The 25,116-nt window shown below is 42.7% G+C and overlaps 1 protein-coding gene across 1 annotated transcript; it reads left to right on the forward strand.

Moving 5' to 3' along the window:
* The first annotated feature begins 5,119 nt into the window (after window positions 1-5,119).
* zgc:114130 (uncharacterized protein LOC570332 homolog) lies at window positions 5,120-8,609 on the forward strand. Its single transcript, XM_046296475.1, has 2 exons — window positions 5,120-5,260; window positions 6,387-8,609. The coding sequence occupies exons 1-2, from the start codon at window positions 5,201-5,203 to the stop codon at window positions 7,488-7,490; spliced, it is 1,164 nt and encodes a 387-aa protein (XP_046152431.1). The 5' UTR covers window positions 5,120-5,200; the 3' UTR covers window positions 7,491-8,609.
* The last annotated feature ends 16,507 nt before the right edge of the window (window positions 8,610-25,116 follow it).

Here is a 25,116-nt window from a genome sequence, read left to right on the forward strand (position 1 = left end):
TCTCCATCCTCCCATGTGCTTTATCTCACTGCATGCACTAGATGGCACATCCTCTAACAACAAACCTGAGTGATTCTAGATAACTCATCCATAACCCCTGGACAAACCTTGGAGTATTGCCAATTGTTCATTAGCTTGTATATGGTTGTGGTTCTCTGGAGACCTGATCTGTTGGTCAAGCCATTTGTTTGTGTAGGGGTAACCAGACTCCTCTGCTCCAGGACTGTGGCTGAGTAAACTACCCCCCCCCATATCCCCTCAGCCTGTTCTGTGTCACACACTCTCATGCTCACAAACCCAGACACTTATATAAACACGCACACACCAACACCTTGGCAAGAGAGGTTGTGGTGGGGAGGACTTACCTGTCATTCTGCCCTGACAGAGTGAATACCTCTCCCCTCAGGAAGAGAAATTGTTTTGGCTTGTCTTAAGTGGAGGTGTATCACCTGGTCCTGGCATCCCCTCAGGATCTCTCTGGCAGTTAACTCTATCCACAGATCTAACCCTGCTCTCTTACAGAAAAATAGAGGTCTTTAGACACAGCGCAACATTAGAATCCATAAAATAGTACACTACTGTTGGTTATCATCAAAGCTCTGGTATAGCCACTTACAGCATTTTCACCTAATCCGACATAGGTATCACATACCACTGTTCACTCACAGCATTGTGATACAGTATTTCAACTACTGCTTTGGCTATCTGAGTACAGATGCATGATGTAGAACAGTGGACCTCAGTGTGCGACACGTAATAACACGCAATGGGGTGTGCACTTCATCACCTGTAAATGAAATCAAAACAGATTTACTGTGGCGAGGACACACAAACGGGACAACCCGCTGTCACAGGGCAGGGCAGGCTGTATACAAACAGCCCAGAGCGGAGGATTATGGGAGCTAGCCTGAAAGAGTGGGCTATAGGTGGTACGCCTCTGATTCCAGGCCCTGACTGTTGTTGTTTGTCTCATTAGCAATGAAGTAGGACTACGACTTGAAATAGGCCTCACAGACCAATGTGAAGGAAACACACCGAAGGGCCTAGGGACGCACTAGATAGAGCTGCCAGAGTATAGAACTGACTGAAGGACTGTCATGTCCAACCTAATTGGAACAGAATACTCAATATTTCCAGAAATATACTCAAGCAATAAGGCCTGAAGGGGTGTGGTATATAGCCAATATACTACGGCTAAGGGCTGCTCTAAGGCATGACCCATCGCGGACTGCCTGGATTCAGCCCTTAGCCATGGTATATTGGCCATATACCACAAACCCCCGAGGTGCCTTATTACTATTATAAACTGGTTACCAACGTAATTAGAGCAGTAAAAATAGCTTATCATACCTGTGGAATACCACAGATTTCAGCCAATCAGTGTCCAGGGCTCGAACCACCCAGTTTATAATGTCTGATATACCACGGGCATTCAGCCAATCAGCATCCATGACCCTGTCACGGCCATTGAATGAAGAGGACCAAGGTGCAGCGTGGTGAGAGAAAGAGGCAGACAAAACCAATAAACACGACAAAACAAACCATGAAGCCTAAGGCTATGTGCCATAAACAAAGTCAACTTCCCACAAAGACAGGTGGGAAAAAGGGCTACCTAAGTATGGTTCTCAATCAGAGACAATGATAGACAGCTGTCCCTGATTGAGAACCCTACCCGGCCAAAACATAGAACTACAAATAATAGAACATAGAATATCCACCACAAATCACAACCTGACCAAACCAAATAGAGACATAAAAAGGATCTCTAAGGTCAGGGCATGACAGACCCAAACTACCTGGTTTATAAAGACAAATAAACCTGGCCATTTTGCATCGCAAATGTGGAAAGTGTTTTTACAGTAGATTAATAATGTACTGTATATTGGTGGGTATTACACTTGAAATATGAGTCTATACTTTAATAAAATAAAAACATTGGGTTTGGCGTTACATTCCCCACGCTTTGCTATTGTACAAATTACATTAGCATGACACTGTCTAACTGAGAAGTGTGTGAAGCAGCCTTTTCATGTAACACGAAGGATTGTGATCCTGTCAAGTCAGTCTTTGTTTTTAGTCCTGATGCTGGGGGCAGGGATTTTCTGTCATAGTCCCATTATTGGACCTCCCTCAACAGTGTGAATAGCATTATGCCAAAATGCCCATACTCAGTGAGGCAATTTATTCAAACCACCTGTGGCATTTAGCCCCTTTAAGCAATTTCCCTTGATACCCAAGTCGTTTTTTTCAATACCCTTCAGTTGAGGTTTTACCTTCCCATGGTTCTTCGGTTGCTGTCTGACTGCACGTTGTGTAATAGTAACCACAGCTAAAGTTTTAGCATCTCACATCCAACACGCACGCACACACACACACACAACACACACACACACGTGTTGATCTGTGGTTCAATGTTGGCATGAGTGATGAAGGTGGTGGGGAATACGTTTGCGGTAGGGCTCCTCAGTGCCTCCTGACACTGTTGTTTAGCCCTCTCCTCCCTAAACAATCACCCTTCACCCCCAATATCCCTCCCCCAGTTCCTTCCATTCAAACCACTCCCCTTCACCTCGTCAACGGGGGAGGAAGGCATTGTTAACCCAGAAACACATTATGCACTAAAGCCCTATTAACCAAGCTGAGCTAAAGGGGACAAGAATGCACCTCCACCTCTTCTCCATCCCTTCTCTTCCTAGCCACACAACACTCAGCCACTCCCCCTGCTTTTGGACAACATTGTGTAAAATATAGAAGCCCCTAATGCTCTACACACATACTCTAATGGTCTTTAGACCAACAGGTTTGGAGTTCTGGGCTGTGAGGTGTTTGCATTTGTCGTGGTCCACATAATCTATTCTACAGCTAGCACACTGGTCAGCTAGCACACTGGTCAGCTAGCACACTGTTTTTTCTGTCCTCTTTCAATGGAAACCAAACAACTTGATATTTAAACGGTTAAAATATTGCAGAATCACAATTGTATTCAATTTCCTATTCTTTGCACGTGGCTCCAGAATTTGAAAACAGGCGCTCTTCTTCGTCTTGCCATGGCACATCTCAGTAGATATTGATAATGGGTAATGGACGAAATAAGACATTATACTTGAATGCGTTACATTCAATTATAGTAATGGCCTGTAATTTCTTAATTGTTGCGAAAATGTTATTTTTGTTGTGTCTTTCAAGTTACTTTTAGAATTGATACTGGGGGATGGATAGAGCCTGTTTGGACCTGCTATAGTTTCCCTAATCTCATATAGAGGATCATTCATTAAAATGTGCTGCTGTTTCTAGAGGGCACAAACCATTGAGCTTTGGCCATAACCAAAACAAAACCTTTCTTTCTGCATTGTCATGAGTTCATGTTATGTTACTGAAATACCTTAAGTGCATGGACATAAGACCTAAGTCAGCTTGTTCACAAGTACCCTTGTGTCTCCAAAAGCCCCCTTGGCCTTACTTAACCCTCTGTCCACCCCCCTTCCTCCTTATCGGTATTAACTCCGTTCCCCCAACAAGGGAGAGAGCCTTGTTAGTGCAATGCTCAATATAGCAAAAGGGGACTATAATGAGAAACAACAAGTTGTCACTGACGCAGCGGACTAAGGCACTGCATCTCAGTGCAAGAGGTGTCATTACAGTCCCCTGTTCGAATCCAGGCTGTATCCCATCCGGACGTGATTGGGAGTCCCATAGGGCAGCGCACAATTGGCCCAGCACTGCCCGGGTTTGGCAGGCGTAGGCCGTCATTGTAAATAAGAATTTGTTCTTAACTGACTTGCCTTGTTAAATAAAGGTAAAAAAATATATAATAATGATAATAATAAGTGAGATAGGGAGAATGGGATAAAACTGCAATTGATAGTATCCAGCAACAGTTTCTCTAAAATTATGTTTGACCTACTGAGAACAGGGTCACATACGATCTGTCTGACAAACTTCCCCTTCACCATCTCCACTCACGCTAAGTCTGGTTGGATTTTAGTCTGCCATCCCTGACTGTGCTATCTCTAAACCAAAGTTCCCGATGCTGGCTGCACCCAACGTGTGACCACATCACCCCTGCCTGCCCTCCGTCACCTCCAGGCAGCATTGGCTTTAATGTCTGGATCTCTAGCCTAGGGGTGAAAACATTCAACACCTTCCACCTCTGAAATCAAAGGCCTTGCTCCAGGAGGTCTGTCGTCTCTTTCTTTTTGAGCTCCTGGGTGACTGTGAGTTGGGCCACAACCCAGTGGCTGCTGCTGCTGGTGGGCTCGGCCTGGTCTAGATCCCCTGGTCCCTGGTCTCTTTCATCTGACCAGGACATAACTCCCCGCGATCGTGACATCAAGGTACTTCAAGATCCTCCTCCTTATGGACACACCCACAGAAGGGGTTTGAGGTTTCAATTTGGTGAGCCTTGAGGAGGAAACTATATCTTCATGTGTGTTATGAGATTTCCATAAGTTAATCATGTGGGCCAGACGCCACAATTGAGAACATTTGTGACCATAGCATTAGCTTACTGGCCAATGTGGCCATGCATTGAATGAGCACGTTATGGACACAACTTCTTGTTGTATTCATTGCACGTGTGTTTGGATGGTATGCAGAATGCTGATATATTACATGAGGTACTGTTACTCATTACAGTGCACTGACATTAGTTTGAATTGCTACATTGTTATTGCATCCTATCATCTGCACATTCATATTTGTGTGAATGGAAACGCGCAGTACCTTCATCATCTTGTCCAATTTGACCAACAATATGTGCTTGGTGCCTTCCGTCTCCATTGAACTACAACATATATTTGGCATCTTTCTAAATTATAATCACTCAAAATTAAAATGTATGAAAACAAGTTGTGCTTTGGGTTGTAAAAGAGAGAAATGGTATGCAGTCCAACATTGTCCATCAATCAGTGTGCCTCAGATTTGTTGTTGTGATGTGACGTGCATCTCTCCGCGACGGGTAAGTCAGCGCTCGTCCGTGCTTTGCTTGGCTGACAAGCACGGAACTACTAGGCTGAGCGGTAGGCGGGCCATACAGAGGGGAATGAGAGTTGGTGCAGGGGTGTGGCTGTGGTATACAGTGAAGCCTTAAAACCACACGTGGACCAGCGCGAAGGTTTGTAGTTCGCACAGAAAACTTTGAAAAGTTTGCTTAACTGGAGTTAGCAGGCTTTCCCGTTTGTGCAAGAGGGAATCCCATCTCATGAAAATGCCATCATACGCGCTTAATCAATTTCTTGATTTGGAAGAGGTTATGTGCAAGGTAATTTGGTTATTTTTAAACCATTAAAAACGAACTAACTAGCCAGCTAACGATGACTCGTGTCTGGCAGCAAGTCTTGATGTTGCTAGCGTTGCACCAATCAACGGATGATTAGCACAATATAGCAGGCTACCGTATATGCAAATAATGTGTAGTTTTGCTAATAATGCTACCTAATTATTTAAACTTGCCAACAAGTTTATTTCGAATGAATACCGGCAGTGAGTAATTTGCAATGCAGGTTCAGTCCCCAGATAGGTTAGTGGCACAGATCGATGAGAACATCTTTGTTAGTGGTGTCATGTTTTGTTAACTAGCTATGTTTTTATTTGACAATGTGCGCCCGACTAACTTACAAATGTAGGTATTCGTGCAACTGCCGGTGACGCGGAGCATCTTGTCATTCATTCATTGACGTGCGTTTTTAGCTTGCTGCACTGTTTGAGTATCACTGGAAATGACTCCACATTGGTGGTTAACGTGAGTTACGTCGATTGTTCTTTTGAACTACACAATCGTTTCCAAATTAAGATTGGTGCTTTCAATGCCCAAACCAACTGTGGAGTGCTGGTTATCCATGTGCATTTTAAATAAGTTTTAGTGCGCGCTTCAAAAGTCAACGGCAGGTATTTGCTAGCTTACAGTACATTAACATTGTTCTGCTAAAGTAACTGAATCCAAGCAACTAACTAAAGGTAATATGAAAACTGAAATTGCATTAGCTAAAATCACCCACAACAAATCTGAACTGCTTGGACAGTCCAGCTTTTCTTGCACTTTAACGATTGTCCATTTACAAAGTAAGTCTTACAGCACCTAATTGTAGATGGTCGACTGAATTGAACTCTGCCGTTAACGTTGCTTTCAAAAGACCAAGTATCGCTCTTGTTAACTTTAGTTTACTCATGTTAGGCCTCTGCACATGGGCCTATAGAACGTCTGTTTATTGATGTGTTATTAAGTTTAGCTGTTTCATATATATTTTTTTTTATGTAGACGCGGATCCTCCAGATAACATAAAACGGCGTTCTTGACATGACTGTAGTCTTCAGGCAACAGAACATGTTGTGAAAATGTAGATGTCTGTATAACTTTTTGTATTTTTTTTTTTACTGTCTCTATCCAGCATCTTCTGAGCCTGGACCTCCGGGATGCATCCAAACAGTCAACTTTCCCAGTGAGACCTGTTGGTTACAATAAGCCCCGGGCCCCCTGTTCCCTCTCTGCATCTAGCTCTGCCCTCTCTACAGACTCCACAGAAGGTGCAACCAAGACCTCCTGCCACTGGGGGCAGAACACAGATGCCTCACTTCCATCCAGATTGAACAAGATGTCATTCTGGGCTGAGCGCTCGGTCAGCATGGTGGACCCCAGCACGTGCACCCTAGGCTGGGCCTCTACAGAACCTAAACAGCCCCCAGCCTCCCCTACTGGTGGCCCTGTCTCTGGGTCTCCCACCTCTTCACGCTATAAGACTGAACTGTGCCGCACCTTTGCTGAGAGTGGCATCTGTAAGTACGGGGGGAAGTGCCAGTTTGCCCACGGCTTTGATGAGATGCGTGACCTCAACAGACACCCCAAGTACAAGACAGAGCCTTGTCGCACCTTCCACACCATCGGCTTCTGTCCATATGGCATCCGCTGCCACTTTGTTCATAACAACGAGGACGACCTGGGCCCTGCCAGACCTGGCCCTGGTCCCCAAGCCCCCCGCTCCAGACGACCCCCTCTGCTTAGGCAGAGCTTCAGCTTCTCAGGCGTCCCCTCTGCCCCTCCACAGCCCCTGAAGCACTCCCACCCCTTCCTCGTGCCTCCAGTTTCCCCTCATACCTCGGCTGACATCACCGACCTACTCTCCCACACCTTCTCTGAGATGGACTGCGTCTTTGAGCCGGCCTGTGATCTCCAGTCTCAGTTTCTCCCCTCTCCTGACTCGGGCTGTTCCCTCTGTGGACTGTCCCCTGTGCCTTCCCCCTTCCAGACCCCCTGTACCTTATCAGAGGGCTGTGGCCTGCAGCAGAGCCAGAGTCCCCCCTGTGGCCCTGCTCTCGGTGCCAGAAGCCTCTCCTACACCTCACTGTCAGACCACGAGGGTGGATGTGGCAGCTCAGCCAGCAGCCTCAGTGGGTCTGACTCCTCTGGTCCAGATGGGTCTGGTCGGCGGCTGCCTATCTTCAGTCAGCTGTCAGTGCCTGACGAGGGCTTCAGCGGCACTAGCTTCTTCCTCTAGGTATGCTGGTATCCTCAAACCTTCCCCAACCAGTGTGACTTGTCTTGTCCATTGAAAGACTTGTGTATTTTTTAAAGAACCTTACAGCAGTATGCTGTTACTGTACGGCAGATGCTTGACAAACGAATGTGCTTCAGTTAAGCTTAAGCGAAATTGAGCTGTACAATTTGAGTTGGAAGTCAACAAGGCAAGGTGCCGGAGTTGCGTTGCACTGACCATTTTATCAAATTGTGTGATTGGTGCTGGAAGTCCTAATTTCCTGCCACCTCACTAGTCATGTAAATGCCAGTTTGAGGAGCAATGAATTAATCGTATAATGTTAAAGCCAAAGACAAGGATAGAAATCAATTTCTGCCAGGCTAGAAGATTTCCCCCTATGAATGTTGGGTGACTAATGTTGTGATATTTTGTATACTGGCAATGGTCTTTATTATACACTGTTCTTCTGACTGGGTTTAAATGTACCTTTTCCAAAAACCCAGTTTAGTTTTTTCAAATGACTTCAGTGCCTATAAACTTTTTTTTTTCTTTTTTTTTTTTTGGAAACTGCAATTTCCATTGTTTGCAGGGGGACCTTTTTCTGTTTTTAGATGAAAGCTTATATCAGTTTCCTAACTTTACTTGGCAAGTTGGCTTGTGAGAATTAATAATTGTTTTCTCACTTGCTTCTGCGATCTCTGTAAATATGTTTTGAAATTGTATGTAGATGTTCTGAAGACTCACCCAAGGGTACAGTGTGTATCCCCTGTGTGGTGGACTCTGCATGTAATCCCTGACTTTTAGCAGAAAAATAAATGGAACCGTGCTATGATTAAACTGGGTTGCTGTTGAAATCTGATTCTATTGAGTTGGACCTAAACTGCACCTTGTTCAGTAGATTCAATTGCAGTGTCTTTCTAAAAGTGCTTTGGAGATCAAATGGTAGTTGGTTCTGAGTGGATGCTCTTTTTGCAATCCGTTGTATTTAAATGCCTTTGACAAATGTTTCAAGCTTGTTTTAGTGTTAATGGGTATTTTAGTAAATTAAGTTTTAATTTATTTTTTATGTATTTATAGAACTTTTGGGGTTTTGTATTTTTTTTAACCTTTTTTAAATTAAACATGTTTAGTCCCTTACAATGATTGTATTTTCACTGTCTTCAAGGTGTTTGGGGGAACTTTGTACGTAATGTTTGCGTCTGAAATGCAATGCTGAATTTGTCATGCCATCGAGGGTTTGAAAATATTATCGACTGTATTCACAAAATGAACATGCCTCTTCAAATTGTGAAGTGGCACATTTGAGTAACTCTTGGTTTGGTTGTGTCCTGTTGCGTTAACCTGGTTATAGCCCAAAAACTTTCTTTGGAACGGTTGTTTCAATATAAAGCTGCTCCACAAAACACTACCCACAGCTTAATCTGTAGGCTACTGTAACAGGGGACTACTCTTTTAGGTTGAATACGTTCTGTTATTCAGAAGTGTTTGTGTGCGCTTAGGGTGGGGGATAGTCAAGCGGCTCAGATTTCATATGGAGATAAGATGTCTTTTGTTTCGTCCCTGATCTCTACACCCCTCTGCTTACTCCCTGAAAAGCAATGAAGCTGAATTCCTTCAGATGACAGCTGACGCCTGGCTCAAACAACTGCTGTATCGTTTGCGTGGCTGCTATTTTAAAGATGACAAAAAGCTAATAGTAGCCAATAGTGACACCATTTCTATAGTGGAGTTGCTGTTGGAACAGTTACACTTCTGCTTCCATTTTCACAAAGAAAATACTTTTCAATTATGTCAAATGAATTTCCAATATGTTTTCTCCCCCTTTTGTCGCCCTCCATTTCTAAAGAGTCAACGCAGCCAAAATTATCGGCGCATAATAAAAGGAACCCTGAACCCACAGCAGTTCAGTAATGAGAAACTTCTAGTTCATTTCCTTGTCAGTGCGACAATGGGATGACTGCCATTGGGGAAGGGGTGGCCGGGAATGGGTTTAAAAAAAAATGTCTGTTCTCCGTTGTGGGGATGAGGGGGATTCTCCCACATCGCGCCCAGTGAGTTTGTACAATGGCAGGCCCATTCTCACACAGCCACGGATCATCTGGAGGCCGGAGCAGATGGCTGCATTCATGGGGACCACGGGTCAAACATATGCTCCTGGATAGAAAGGAATATATTTTGGAGGGAGGGGAATGTGTCCATGCCTCAGCACTATATCCCATAGAGGTGAGGGGAAGAGGTCTAAACACATGAACGACTACAGAACGTTTCCCAGTGGTTTCTCTGAATGGCCTAGTGTAACATGAACTTGTGGATGCTGCTGGTGTTTTTGTTGGGAAAAGTTATTTCCAGTTTATGCCTACTTTGTACCTTTTTTGTGTTATCATTGAGAAAGTGTCCTCGGCGCATGTTGACATGCTCCGAAAGTGTGCTGAAATGTCTGCATATTTACAAGCCGCGGAGGCGCTAAAAACAAACGGCGTTATTTACTGATGTTTGTTTGATCAGAACAACTATTTCCACAAAACGTTTATCTAAGGCTGTTCCCTCAGTTGAAACCCAACTCCTGTTTCTGTTCAAACTCATATTTTTTGAGCTACATTTAAATACTGCATTGTTGGGTCTGGAGCTTGAAAGAAAGGCATTTCACTGTACTTGTGCAAGTGACATTAAAACTTGAAACAGATCCAATTCTTTTCAATTCAATTATTTGTTTGCACATAAAATAGCAGTAATGTTGTTCGCCACCAGAGGTCAGTAAATGCATGTTTAATCTAATCTGCACTGCTACAGATTCTGCTGTGCCTTAGGCCTTCAGGAGAAAATCAACTGCATCTAAGGCTCAGCATTTACCTGTCACCAATGCAAAGCATACACTTACTGTTGTGTATATAATTGAGATATGATCATTTGCATACTGCCGGTCATGGTTCAGTGAACTTTGCATGTCCACAATAGTATGTTTCTGATTTCTGGGGGATATTTTGCATAATGGACAGTATTCCTACTTGCTCTTGATCTGTTTATGGCACATTACAAAATTATTTAAATATCTAAAAGGTAACTATTTTAGTAAAGCATGTTTAAAGAATATATAATTTTGAAATTCCTCACAACCCAACAAACTTTTTTAGAACACTTTTGTAGGTGCTCTCAAGTCTCACACTTCCTCTTTATAACTGTACATACGCTCCACCAATGGAATTCACGAAAGGGTAAAACAGCGTTGTCATGACTGGTACTAAAAGCAACACCCGGCCTCTGACCTTTAGCCATATATGTCTTTTTGCTACTTCCTGTCCTGTCACATGATTGGTCGGTATGTCGGTGGTCGGCGGTCCTCTGAGCCCTGTCCAGTTGGCGCTCACAGGACCCCATCGCCTTGGTTTCACTTCCTCTTCCTGCTCCCACTGCAGGCTCACAAAACAGGAAGTGGCCTAGGTCATCGCCATAGCTCAGCCAAAGATGGTGGATAAATGAAGATGGTTTACTCAGGCTGTTTACCATTGCAAAAAAAGTGTCCATTCCTGTCTACCAAAGGGGTTGGCTTTCCCATAGACATGATAGCAGCTGGGTCTGGTCTACTTAGTTCATTGACTTCCAATGAAACAGAAAAAATGTGGGAGAGGGATTTCTCGCTACCGTCTCTGGCTCAGCCAATCGCAATGGCCTGGTTTTATAGACCATTAGGATAAACAGGCTTCGCAGCAAAATGCTGTTTGACCATCAGTCAACACACTGTAGTCATGGCTGGAGGTTAGAGTCATCTTTTTCCGAGTCGACTTTTGTGTTATTTCTTTATTTCCTTAATGCCTTGATAGAGGATGGTGCTGCCCAACAAAATACCAGAGGCAGCTTCCAGGTTCATTTGAGTGCTGAGTGTCAATAAGTTTGGCCCTTTTTCTGCACCTTGAAAATAATATAACATGGTAGGTACCAAAGTTGGGCCAGTGTTTCTCCTGGGACCCTAATTAGTGCTGAACCAGTAAACAAAATACACCTTAGACCACTGAAGGTGAGAGCTTTGACCTGAATGACCAGTGTAGATTATGTGTTGTGTTGTTGAAGTCCACTATTTGTGTGAGAGCGACCATTTAAGAGACGAAATGTTTGGGTTTTGGTCAATTGTACTGAGAAGGTATGCGTTGAATTTGGTAATCAGTGTTTGTTTATTTAAGTTTGACAAATTCACAGATGTTCATTTAAAAACCTATGCCAGTGCAGTAATGCAATTTATTACACGTCTTTGGAGAGAGTCAGATGGGGGTCCCAGCAGGGTTTTGATTTCAGGCTCAATATCAAATCATTTCTGGGTATCAATTATAAGTACCATACTGTGATGGTTTTCAATGAAAGTGTTAGAAAATAGCTTCTTAGCGAAGAGCAGTTTCTCAAGCAAGAATCTTGATAGGAATGTCTGGGAGAGGTCTGCGTGGGGAGGGAAAACTGAAAACTAGCCGTTATTGACAGAGCGGTTTGGAACTCTCTTTGTTATTGGTCTAATAATTAAGGTTACGTATGTAACCACGGTTATGTGAGCTCTATGGATCACTGATATATTGGTATCACTCTGTGACATCCGAGGTGAGGATTTAAAGATCTACTCCCGTTTACATGTCACGGCTGGGGTCCGCCCCTATATACAGTGGGGCAAAAAAGTATTTAGTCAGCCACCAATTGTGCAAGTTCTCCCACTTAAAAAGATGAGATATGATGAAAATTACAGGCCTAGGTACACTTCAACTATGACAGACAAAATGAAAAAAATTTATATTTTTTAAATGAATTTATTTGCCAATTATGGTGGAAAATATGTATTTGGTCACCTACAAACAAGCAAAATTTCTGGCTCCCACAGACCTGTAACTTCTTCTTTAAGAGGCTCCTCTGTCCTCCACTCGTTACTTGTATTAATGGAACCTGTTTGAACTTGTTATCAGTATAAAAGACACCTGTCCACAACAACCTTGATCCAGTAGATCCACAATTTAAGTGTACCTATGATAAAAATTACAGACCTCTACATGCTTTGTAAGTAGGAAAACCTGCAAAATCGGCAGTGTATCAAATACTTGTTCTCCCCACTGTATATACTGTACTCGATACCATCTACTGCATCTGCATATTCTTCATCCCTTTACACTTGTGTGTATAAGGTAGCTGTTGTGAAATTGTTAGGCTAGATTACCTGTTGGTTATTACTGCATTGTCGGAACTAGAAGCATTTCGCTACGCTTGCATTAACATCTGCTAGCCATATGTATGTGACAAATAAAATTTGATTTGATTTGTGTGGGAACCCGGTGAGGGCTAAATTACCCAGTACCTCTGCGAAGATCTGGACGATGCCCTGGGAGACCTTATGTCGTGACCCGCTTGGAAGAATAGGAACCTGGTAAGGGATAAATTACCCAGTACCTCTGCAAAAAAAAACAGGGAAGCACCGTGTGGGAACAACAGGCATTTCTTTTTTTCACCAACTGCAATATTACCTAGCAGTAAGAACAGCACCATATGATGGAGTAACTCCAATGTTATGTCTCAATGTAGTGGAAGACCCCCACGATACTCTTCCACTCTGCAGGGGAAAGTGTAAGAAAAAACCTGCAGAGAACCAGCAATTCAAAACACACTTATAAAACAAGCCAGTTGGCAAGTTGTGTAAGGTAGTTTACGGTTTGTGTAAATTACAGTTTGTGGCAGCAAGAGCCACCATACTAATGGATGCCCACGGAGTCGTAGTGTAATGCTAACAAAGCACAAGTACTACAAACCACGGGCAGGAGACACATAAACCAACACCTATAGCATGGGGAGCAGCATGTTAAAACAATTCACAACACACACATAGAACAAGCCAGACGGCAAGTTGTGTAAGGTAAATTACAGTTTGTGGCAGCAAGAGCCACCATACTAATGGACTCACACGGAGTCGTAGCGTAATGTTAACAAAACACAAGTACGACAAACCACGGGCAGAAGATACAGATCAACCACGCATTGAGTGGCCTTGTCCCCAGCTGCTCCAGGCTGCAAACAGCCAGTGAGTATATTTCCACGCAAGATATTACACTTACATGTGATTTACTAAATGAACTTTAGAAGTTTGTACCTCAAATCATACGGACGTCCGGCGAGAAAATTAAAGAGAACGTGTGTCGCGGCCATGGGGTCTGTATATAGGGGCGAACCCCAGCCGTGACACAGGTTTACACGGGAGTAAATCTGTAAATCTACACCTCACCGCGGAGTTATATCAATATTGAAGTGTTCCAATATAGTGAAACATAACTAATTTAAATAATTTACTCTGGTGATTTCCCCCTGCATGCAAAAACTCCATCCCTTGATTTGACTATGCTGGGCCTTTAAAAACCTCTTTTGGCTGAGACGGGCTAAGATCCCTTTAATGGGATCGATTTGACAACAAGCCAGTGAAAGTGCAGGGCGCCAAATTCAAACAACAGAAATCTCATAATTAAAATTCCTCAAACATAGAAGTGTTTTACACCATTTAAACTTGTTGTTAATCCCACCACAGTGTCTGACTTCAAAAAGGCTTTTTGACGAAAGCACACCAAACGATTATGTTAGGTCTGCACCGAGTCACAGAAAAACACAGCCATTTTTCCAGCCAAAGAGAGGAGTCACAAAAAGCAGAAATGGAGATCAACTTAATCACTAACCTTTGATGATCTTCATCAGATGACACTCATAGGACATCATGTTACACAATACATGTATGTTTTGTTGGATAAAGTTCATATTTATATCCAAAAATCTCAGTTTACATTGGCGCGTATGTTTTACCTCCAAAACATCCAGTGAGTTTGCACAGAGCCACATCAATTTACAGAAATACTCATAATAAACATTGATAAAAGATACAACTATTACACATGGAACTTTAGATAAACCTCTCCTTAATGCAACCGCTGTGTCAAATTTCTAAAGAACTTTATGGAAAAAGCACACCATGCTAATCTGAGTACAGTGCTCAGAGACCAAAACAACCATATAGATATCCGCCCTGTTGTGCAGTCAACAAAAGTCAGAATAGCATTATAAATATTCACTTACCTTTGATGATCTTCATCAGAATGCACTCCCAGGAACCCAGTTCCACAATAAATGTTTGTTTTGTTCCATAAAGTCCATCATTTATATCCAAATACCTCCTTTTTGTTCACGCGTTTAGTACACAATCCAAATTCACGAAGCGTGGGCAAGTCCATGCGAAAGTTCCGACAAAAAGTCATATTACAGTTCGTAGAAACATGTCAAACGAAGTATAGAATCCATCTTTAGGATGTTTTTAACATAAATCTTCAATAATGTTCCAACTGGAGAATTTCTTTGTCTAACTCTCACGTGAGTGTGCGTGACCAGCTTGCGCCACTCTGCCAGACCCCTTACTCATTTAGCTCCCATTCCCCCCGCTTTCACAGTAGAAACATCAAACAAGGTTCTAAAGACTGTTGACATCTAGTGGAAGCCTTAGGAAGTGCAATATGACCAATATCCCACTGTATATTAAATCGGCGATGAGTTGAAAAACTCCAAACCTCAGATTTCCCACTTCCTGGTTGGATTCTTTCTCAGTTTTTTTCCTACCATATGAGTTATGTTATACTCACAGACATCATTCAAACAGTTTGAGACTTCAGAGTGTTTTCTATCCAAATATACTAATTATATGCATATATTAGCAACTGGGCCTGAGTAGTAGGCAGTTTACTCTGGGAACCTTATTCATCCAAGCTACTCAATACTGCCCCCATCCATAAGAAGTGAAAGACAAACTTCACTCTATATATTTTTTTTTTCATTAGTCCCACTCTTGATGCAGTCCTAAAATGTTTTGCTGTCAAGTTGTCACAATATTGGACTTTCAAGAAGCAAAGTGTCAACGGCTACATCATCATGTTGTGTATTTATATTGTTATTACTATATTATTTATGGTTTATGTTTAAAATGGAGTGACTAACTCTCTTCTTTCATCAGAACTTTTGTTTCTCACTGTTTTTGGCAACCCAAAGGAAACCTGGTGAAGAACCGTGGACAAGGAGTTGAAGGACAGTGGCCTGTTATGGAAAACCATTTTTTAAAAAGTCAAAAGATGGGCAGCAGTGGCGCTTTCTCGTGAAAGCCCTATGTTCTATGTAGGAACAAAGAGGATTAAGTAAGTACGCTTTCGGTCAATTGTTTTGTAACTCGTTCATCAACCATTTCTAGTCGTGCGAAAGCCCTCTACCACTTTAGGTGTCAGTTCTATGCAGTGAAAGTACAATAATGAGAATATTTTCTCAATGAAGGTGTGCATAAAAGTTTTGCGATGTCCAGAGGCCTGACAAAATGTTATGTTGAATCTTTCATAGCAAATCCATACAGCTAAATGATTGCCAAGACTAATATTATTACAACGAGTGCTTTCACTTTAACCAAGTAGAAAGAAAACAACTACTTCATTTCCATGGAATATAATTTCCAAGAAAAATCTTGTCAGTATTCACAGTTATACGGTTGACCTGTTCACTTATAAATACCAGCTAAATGATCTGGTGGGTATTGCTAGGGATACGGGCCTGTTGAGAGAAAATGGAAAGCTTCTTTTCCACAGAACTCTACGATATTCCGCTTGAATAGATAAGTGAGTGACGTTTCCTGGATGACGCAAACCTTTTTTTTTGCAAACATTTGCAGTTTGAGAACTTCATGGGAAGAAGGCGGGTGGGGTGGGGTGCATGCTGTTGTAAATCAGGGATAAATTAAGTCATAGTGAATTGAGATGAACCATAGAATGTCTGTTTGAGTTAACTTGTCCATGTGGTGTTAGTCACTCATGTCACTGCCCAATTATTCTATACAGCCACTTCAGCCAGTGTTTGCAAGCGCATGGTAGAAAATGGCAGCAAACTCACAGCGAGTGAATAATATTGACTTATTTTGCAACCCAACTGAAGTTCATTCACACATTCATAGTACAGTGTACCCACTTTATACTTTGGAAACCACAAATATTTAGCTATTCATGGTTTCCTCACATCAGAGGTACATGTACAGTAGCCTACATACAGGATATACACTGTGTACAAAACATTACAAAAACCTTCCTAATATTGAGTTGCATCCACTTTTGCCCTCATAACAGATACAATTCGGTGGGGCATGGACTGTACAAGGTGTCAAGTGTTCCACGGGGATACGTGTTGACTCCAATGCTTCCCACAGTTGTGTCAAGTTGGCTGGATGTCCTTTGGGTGGTGGACCGTTCTTGATACACAAGGGAAACTGTTGAACATGAAAACACAAACCGGTGCGCATGGCACCTGCTACCATACCCCGTTCAAAGGTGCTTACATCTTTGGTCTTGTACATTCACCCTCTGAATGGCACACGTCTCAATTGTGTCAAGGTTTAAAAATCCTTCTATAACTTGTCTCCTCCACTTCATCTACACTGATTGAAGTGGATTTAACAAGCGACATCAATAACGGATTATAGCTTTCACCTCGATTCACCTGGTCAGTCTATGTCAAGGAAAGAGTAGGTGTTCCTAATGTTTTGTACACTCAGTGTCGTGTTGTATTTTTGAATTATGTGTTTAACCTAAAGGGGGTATAGGAGGGTATTTAATGTAAGATGCAGAATGGGTGAACCATAACCCTCAGATCCATCCAACAGAACTGGAAATGGTGTGTGAACCATTCATCTTGTCTAGCAAATTCATTATTTGAAATATCCTCATATTATGGGTAACTTTCCATCCATGACCTGTACCGTACTTGAAAACATTTCCTGAATTTACAGGAGTTGACTTTGACCTTGCCCACATAGTTTGCACAAAGAGATGCAGCTAGGCCTCGGTTAAGGTGTGTGTGTGTGTGTGTGTGTGTGTGTGTGTGTGTGTGTGTGTGTGTGTGTGTGTGTGTGTGTGTGTGTGTGTGTGTGTGTGTGTGTGTGTGTGTGTGTGTGTGTGTGCGTGGGTGCGTGAGGAGATTACGAGAACGCGGGCTCACAGGGCAGCTCTGTTCTGAATGGCCACCTTTGTGGTTCTCTCACGCCAGCTCCATTTCCCACAGGCCTCTTAGAGTTTACATCTCTCTGGTGACAGTGGGTTCGGAGCGGGAGGAGTGGGGAAAGCTCAGCTTTTCTTTCTGTTTCTGTGGCTCTGACTCCTCTTACTGCATGTGCGGATTTGTCCCATTGCTGCAGGCACTCTGACAAGAGAATAAATTGCACAATTTTGTTCCCTAAATGCTTAGAAAAACATTTGTGGGTTTTGCAACGCACCTTGTTGTCAGTTAGATTTACCCCGAGTCAGTTAGAACGCTCCCACACTGCTTTTTCCCAGTTGTGCAAGATATGTCTGTACACGATAACCTGGGTAAATGAAAGCTTTTTGTCAACATGCCCTTCTTTTAAGGGGGGAATTTCAGATTTGGGAGGATGGTACATTTTATGCCACACTATAAATATTAAAAGAGGATAAACAGTTTTCTGAACCTTACCTTCTAGTGTTAGAGTTTACTATTGAGGTGGCCAATGTATTTTGTAAAGCAAGTGGCTGATAGCACAAACAATGAAGTTTGGGGACGTCAGTTCAACATCTAGTTCTGATTTATATTTGGTTGAGTTGTCAACTAATGCAAAATCAACCAATCATTTCACACTGTCATTGGATTTAGGTTAAAGGTTAGGTAAAACATTTTTTTTTCATTCCCTTATGTTGATGACTTTTTGCAAATCTAATCAGTTTTGCACGTTGATTCAGCGTCATCACAATGATTTCTTTTGGTTAAAATGACGTGGAAACAACATTGATTCAACCAGGTTTTGCCCAGTTGGTTGTTTGGTTAAAATGTGGATGTTTAAAAAAAAAAAAACAAGGCCCACTCCATTGATAACAAAAGGTAGGGTGTGTCAAGCCTGAGAACGTTCGTGAAACCTTGAAGACATTGCCCTGCTATTAGACGTGCGCTTCAACTCTTTTTGTATTTTTCAGCCTAGTTTACGCACTGTAGCAAATATTTTTATGAATCGACTGAACTCCTTTATGGGGAAATGTTTGTTACCTTGGAGAAATAAAGTGTCACGAATCCCGCTTCCTGAGTCTGTGTTTGCCTGTATTTCTGTCCTGGAGTGTGTTTCCTGTGTCCTGGAACGCACCCTGTCTGGTTGCCGGGCGAATTAGCTTGTTGGGAGATCGATGTTCACCTGCACCTGTATCCCATCAGTAATCTGCACACCTGTCCTGATCATCACCTCTCCCCTTCAAAAGCTCTGACCTGACATCCATTCCCTGCTGGATCGTTAGCCATGAACAGTATGTTGTGCCATAGTATCAGCCTCAAGTTGGATAGAATTTCTTTTGTTGTTTTTTTACGTATTGCTTGCCTTAAACTTACCTCCGTTTGTTCTGTCTTCAGTTACTCACCCGGATCATTTACCCCATTCCCGCCTGGTCGTCGGAGGATTCCGCTACCCCATTGGATCCACCTATTTACTCCCATCAACTCACCACTGCTGCCCGCTACGCCACCTGCATACCCATTCACATTCACTTGTAAATAAATACTCACCTTCTTCCTACTCTCCTTGTCCTGGTCTGCTTCTGGGTTCGATTTTGAAAGAACGTGACAAAGTGTCAGGGGTTGTGGATGTGTGGACTGTGGAATGTGTTTTCAGATGTGTGTGTGTGTGTGTTGACCAACACACTAAAAGACCCTACGTGGCTTTAATATTTCCAAATTAAGCCCTTATTTAGAGATGTCAGACTCTCCCAGGCCTTTAACTTTCTTGGGCTCCTGGACTTACAGTCCTTACATGGCAATCTGAATGACTTGGACGATCAGACATTTATGAACTAATAGATACCAAATGTATATCCGTTTGGCAGCAACTCTTCATAGTCATGACAGTACGTGATGGTGTATTGTGTCAAAACAATGGTATCTTAGAGACGTCTACAGTACAGGGAAACCACCTAGTTCATTGTGAAGCTGGCCTGGGTTGTGTAAGGTAGTGATGTAAGTCTAGCACTGCCTAGCAAAGGCAATAATGCTTGGCTGGGCAGATGTGGTGTTTGGACAGGAGTGTGTCACTGTGTAAACTGAAACATGTCAACTAGTCATTTAGCATTGAGAGCTACTGCTGATCCAACTCCTTAGTAGCGAACTAGGTCATTATGTTTTGTGGGAATTGCAGGGGCACTACGAGTCAAGCCCGTGTCTGCTGCTGCCGGGGCAAATCATGATTTGAGCTAATTCACCTTTACAATCAAAGACATACATCACAGGTTGTGACAGGACTTGTGCGGGCGCAACTGGTCTGGTATTTGCTTTGCAATGTGTTGTAATCTTAAAATGCATTTTCTGTATTTTTAATGGTTGTACGCAATGCTTGGTATCCAGACAACTGTACAAAATATTGAGCGTGATCATGGATATTGATGATATTCTTTCATTTTAGTTGACATCTTTCTCTTGGTTTATCCTCTTTGGAAAGAAATTATATTTGTCTTGATACCCTTACTAAGTATTGCCATTCACCATGTATTCCCATGTATTATTAAACCAGAATGGAAAATTACAATGGATAATCTACATATTTATTTTACCTTTATTTAACTAGGCAAGTCAGTTAAGAACAAATTCAATGACAGATTTGTACCTTGTCAGCTCGGGGGTTTGCACTTGCAACCTTCCGGTTACTAGTCCAACACTCTAACCACTAGGCTACCCTGCCGCCCCATAGAGAAAACAGCCTTCAGACATGTGTTCATTGGCTCCCCATACCTTATATAGGACTGTCTGCCCCCATGGGACAAACATCTTAACAAGATCTGTAGCGACTCTTGAAGGGGAACCATTAGTTCATTCAATTATTGCTGAGTGATATCTTTGTGTTATTGCAAATTTGCCGTGTGACCCAAAGTAGGCCAAGACTGTGAGTAATTATGTGTTCACTAAAGATAGATAGATTTTATAAATATCACATAATCACAGTGTAAGAGGTACAAAACAGGAGGCTTGAATAACGAACTGGAAGCTTTACTTGATTGTTACACATTTTGAACCATAACCTACAATACACAAAACAACCAATGATTATCTTTAATAGTTTACGATGTGTACAGTCTACACTAACATTGGTTTTGTCCTGGTTATTTCTGTATTGTGAACCGAGATTCCCAAATCAAAACAAATGTCTATTAAATCCCCCTAACTCTCCAACCCGTGTGTGTGTGTGTCGGGAACATTATGTTTTTGGGCTACACTGTTTCCTGTAATCACTTCCTTGAAATGGTTCCGCTCATTTGTGAAAAGTGCGTGGCACAGATTTTTCTTTCAGTTCTACAGAGTTACAAACCCTATTACGAGATAGGTAAACCATCCATTGAGGCAAGCCCCTCCTCCACCCTCTCTACCACTCCTTCCTCTGACTATTTTCCTTATTCCTGCTGCTTCACAGGAACCGTGTCTCCACAGCAGACCAAAGCATGTCAGTTCCCCTGCTCCACCTTACAACTATCCTTCTGTCACCCACGGGGTGTGGAACACGTCATTCAGCTTCACACCCAACAAATCTACCATCCTGTCCCTCTGCCAGCTCTGCTAGACTGCACTTGATTCCCAGAATAGGTCTGAGACTGAGTATAGGAAATACAAAAAAAAACATGTATTGCCTTGTCACAGTGTTATCACTGAGTATACAAAACATTAGGAACACATGTTCTTTGCATATTATAGACTGACCAGGTGAATCGAGTGAAAGCAATGATCCCTTATTGATGTCACTTGTTAAATCCACCTCAATCAGTGAATATGAAGGGGAGGAGACAGGTTAAATAAGGATGTTTAAGCCTTGAGACAATTGAGACATGGATTGTGTATGTGTGCCATTCAGAGGGTTAATGGGCAAGACAACAGACAGAAGTGCCTTTGAATAGGGTATGGTAGCAGGTGCCAGGTGCACCGCTTTGTGTCAAGAACTGCAACCCTGCTGGTTTTTTTCACACTCAACAGTTTCACGTGTGTATCAAGAATGATCCATCACCCATATCCAGCCAACTTGACACAACTGTGGGAAGCACTGAAGTCAACATGGGCCAGCATCCCTGTGGAACGCTTTTGACACCTTGATGAGTCCATGCACTGACAAATTGAGGCTGTTCCAAGGGCAAAAGGGGGTGCAACTTAATATTAGGAACGTTGTACACTCTGTGTATGTATATACAGTGGGGAGAACAAGTATTTGATACACTGCCGATTTTGCAGGTTGTCCTACTTACAAAGCATGTAGAGGTCTATAATTTTTATCATAGGTACACTTCAACTGTGAGAGACAGAATCTAAAACAAAAATCGTGTGATTTTTAAGTATTTAATTGGTATGTTATTGCATGACATAAGTATTTGATTACCTACCAACCAGTAAGAATTCCGGCTCTCACAGACCTGTTAGTTTTTCTTTAAGAAGCCTTCCTGTTCTGCACTCATTACCTGTATTAACTGCACCTGATTTAACTCGTTACCTGTATAAAAGACACCTGTCCACACACTCAATCAAACAGACTCCAACCTCTCCATAATGGCCAAGACCAGGGAGCTGTGTAAGGACATCAGGTATAAAATTTTAGACCTGCACAAGGCTGGGATGGGCTACAGGACAAAAGGCAAGCAGCTTGGTGAGAAGGCAACAACTGTTGATGCAATTATTAGAAAATGGAAGAAGTTCAAGATGACGGTCAATCATGCTCGGTCTGGGGCTCCATGCAAGTTCTCACCTCGTGGGGCATCAATGATCATGAGGAAGGTGAGGGATCAGCCCAGAACTAGACGGCAGGACCAGGTCAATGACTTGAAGAGAGCTGGGACCACAGTCTCAAAGAAAATCATTAGTAACACACTACGCCGTCATGGATTAAAATCCTGCAGCGCACGCAAGGTCCCCCTGCTCAAGCCAGCACATGTCCAGGCCCGTCTGAAGTTTGCTAATGACCATCTGGATGATCCAGATGAGGAATGGGAGAAGGTCATGTGGTCTGATGAGACAAAAATAGAGCTTGTTGGTCTAAACTCCACTCGCCGTGTTTGGAGGAAGTAGAAGGATGAGTACAACCCCAAGAACACCATCCCAAATGTGAAGCATTGTGATGTGAAACATCATTCTTTTGGGATGCTTTTCTGCAAAGGGGACAGGACGACTGCACCCTGTTGAGGGGAGGATGGATGGGGCCATGTATCGCGAGATCTTGGCCAACAACCTCCTTCCCTCAGTAAGAGCATTGAAGATGGGTCGTGGCTGGGTCTTCCAGCATGACAATGACCTGAAACACACAGCCAGGGCAACTAAGGAGTGGCTCCGTAAGAAGCATCTCAAGATCCTGGAGTGGCCTAGCCAGTCTCCAGACCTGAACCCAATAGAAAATCTTTGGAGGGAGCTGAAAGTCCGTATTGCCCAGCGACAGCCCCGAAACCTGAAGGATCTGGAGAAGGTCTGTATGGAGGTGTGGGCCAAAATCACAGTTGAAGTATACCTATGATAAAAAATTACAGACCTCTAGATGCTTTGTAAGTAGGAAAACCTGCAAATTTGGCAGTATATCAAATACTTGTTCTCCCCACTGTAAGTAATTTCTATCGTAACAGGAGGAATCAGGAATTTCCCCGGGCAGATATCTAGGCCCCATACATTTTTCAATCTTTACTAAAAACATGGTTTTGAGTAAAGCCAGTATGTCTATGTATGTGGATGACTCAACACTATACAAGTCAGCTACTACAGCTACTGAAATGACTCCAACACTTAACAAAGAGTTGCAGTTAGTTTCAGAATGGGTGGAAAGAAATAAGTTAGTCCAAAATATTTCAAAAACTAAAATCATTCACTAAACTTTAAACCTAAACTACATCTTTTAATGAATAATGTGGAAATTGAGCAAGTTGAGGTGACTAAACTGCTTGGCGTAACACTGGATTGTAAATAGTCATGCTCCAAATATATTGATACAACAGTAGCAAAGATTGGGAGAAGTCTGTTCATAATAAATTGTTGCTCTGCCTTCTTAACGACACTATCAACAAGGCAGGTCCTACAGGCCATAGTTTTGTCACACCTGGACTACTGTTCAGTCATGTGGTCAGGTGCTACAAAGAGGGACTTAGAAATAATGCATTTGGCTCACAACAGGGCAGCATAGCTGGTTCTTGGATGTACACCGAGCTAATATAATATATAATATAATAATATTATAATATTATATAATATAATAATCAACTAACATCAAGGCGGTGGCCCGTTCCTGTAGGTTCATGCTCTACAACATCCGCAGATTACGACCCTGCCTCACACAGGAAGTGGCGCAGGTCCTAATCCAGGCACTTGTCATCTCCCGTCTGGATTACTGCAACTCGCTGTTGGCTGGGCTCCCTGCCTGTGCCATTAAACCCCTACAACTCATCCAGAACGCCGCAGCCCATCTAGTGTTCAACCTTCCCAAGTTCTCTCACGTCACCCCGCTCCTCCGCTCTCTCCACTGGCTTCCAGTTGAAGCTCGCATCCGCTACAAGACCATGGTGCTTGCCTACGGAGCTGTGAGGGGAACAGCACCTCAGTACCTCCAGGCTCAGATCAGGCCCTACACCCAAATAAGGGCACTGCGTTCATCCACCTCTGGCCTGCTCGTCTCCCTACCACTGAGGAAGTACAGTTCCCGCTCAGCCCAGTCAAAACTGTTCGCTGCTCTGGCTCCCCAATGGTGGAACAAACTCCCTCACGACGCCAGGACAGCGGAGTCAATCACCACCTTCCGGAGACACCTGAAACCCCACCTCTTTAAGGAATACTTAGGATAGGATAAAGTAATCCTTCTCACCCCCCTTAAAATATTTAGATGCACTATTGTAAAGTGGCTGTTCCACTGGATGTCATAAGGTGAATGCACCAATTTGTAAGTCGCTCTGGATAAGAGCGTCTGCTAAATGACTTAAATGTAAATGTAAATGTAATATTAATTATATGCATGTCAATCTCTCCTGGCTCAAAGTGGAAGAAAGATTGACTTCATCACTACTTCTATGTGTGACATGTTGTCTGTTTGAACTACTGGCACACAGCTCAGACCCATGCATACCCCACAAGACATGCCACCAGAGGTCTCTTCACAGTCCCGAAGTCCAGAACAGACTACAGGAGGTGCACAGTACTACATAGAGCCATGATGACTACATGGAACTCTATTCCAAATCAAGCAACTCATGCAAGAAGTATAATTAGAGTTACATGGATTTACATGGATACATGGATTTGTTTGTTGAGGATACTGTATGTGGTAGTAGAGTAGTGCCTGAGAACACACACTTAATGTCTTGTGAAATCTGTTGTGAATGTATTGTAATGTTTTTAAAATTGTATCACTGCCTTAATTTTGCTGGACCCCAGGAAGAGTAGAGCTGCCTTGGCAGCAGCTACTCTAATATCTGTTGTCTTATGTGTTGCCCTGTCATGGCCTCCAGTATTACCATAGAAAATGAAACTATTTCACAAAAACAGCTCAATCGTTTTCTCAGGTGCTCAGTTTGGTTGTAGCTAGAACAGTTCAGCCTGCATTAGTAGAGTAACCAAATGTCTAAATAAAGAAATGAGT

Source organism: Oncorhynchus gorbuscha, linkage group LG13, assembly GCF_021184085.1.
Source record: "Oncorhynchus gorbuscha isolate QuinsamMale2020 ecotype Even-year linkage group LG13, OgorEven_v1.0, whole genome shotgun sequence".
NCBI classification, from domain to species: Eukaryota; Metazoa; Chordata; class Actinopteri; order Salmoniformes; family Salmonidae; genus Oncorhynchus; species Oncorhynchus gorbuscha.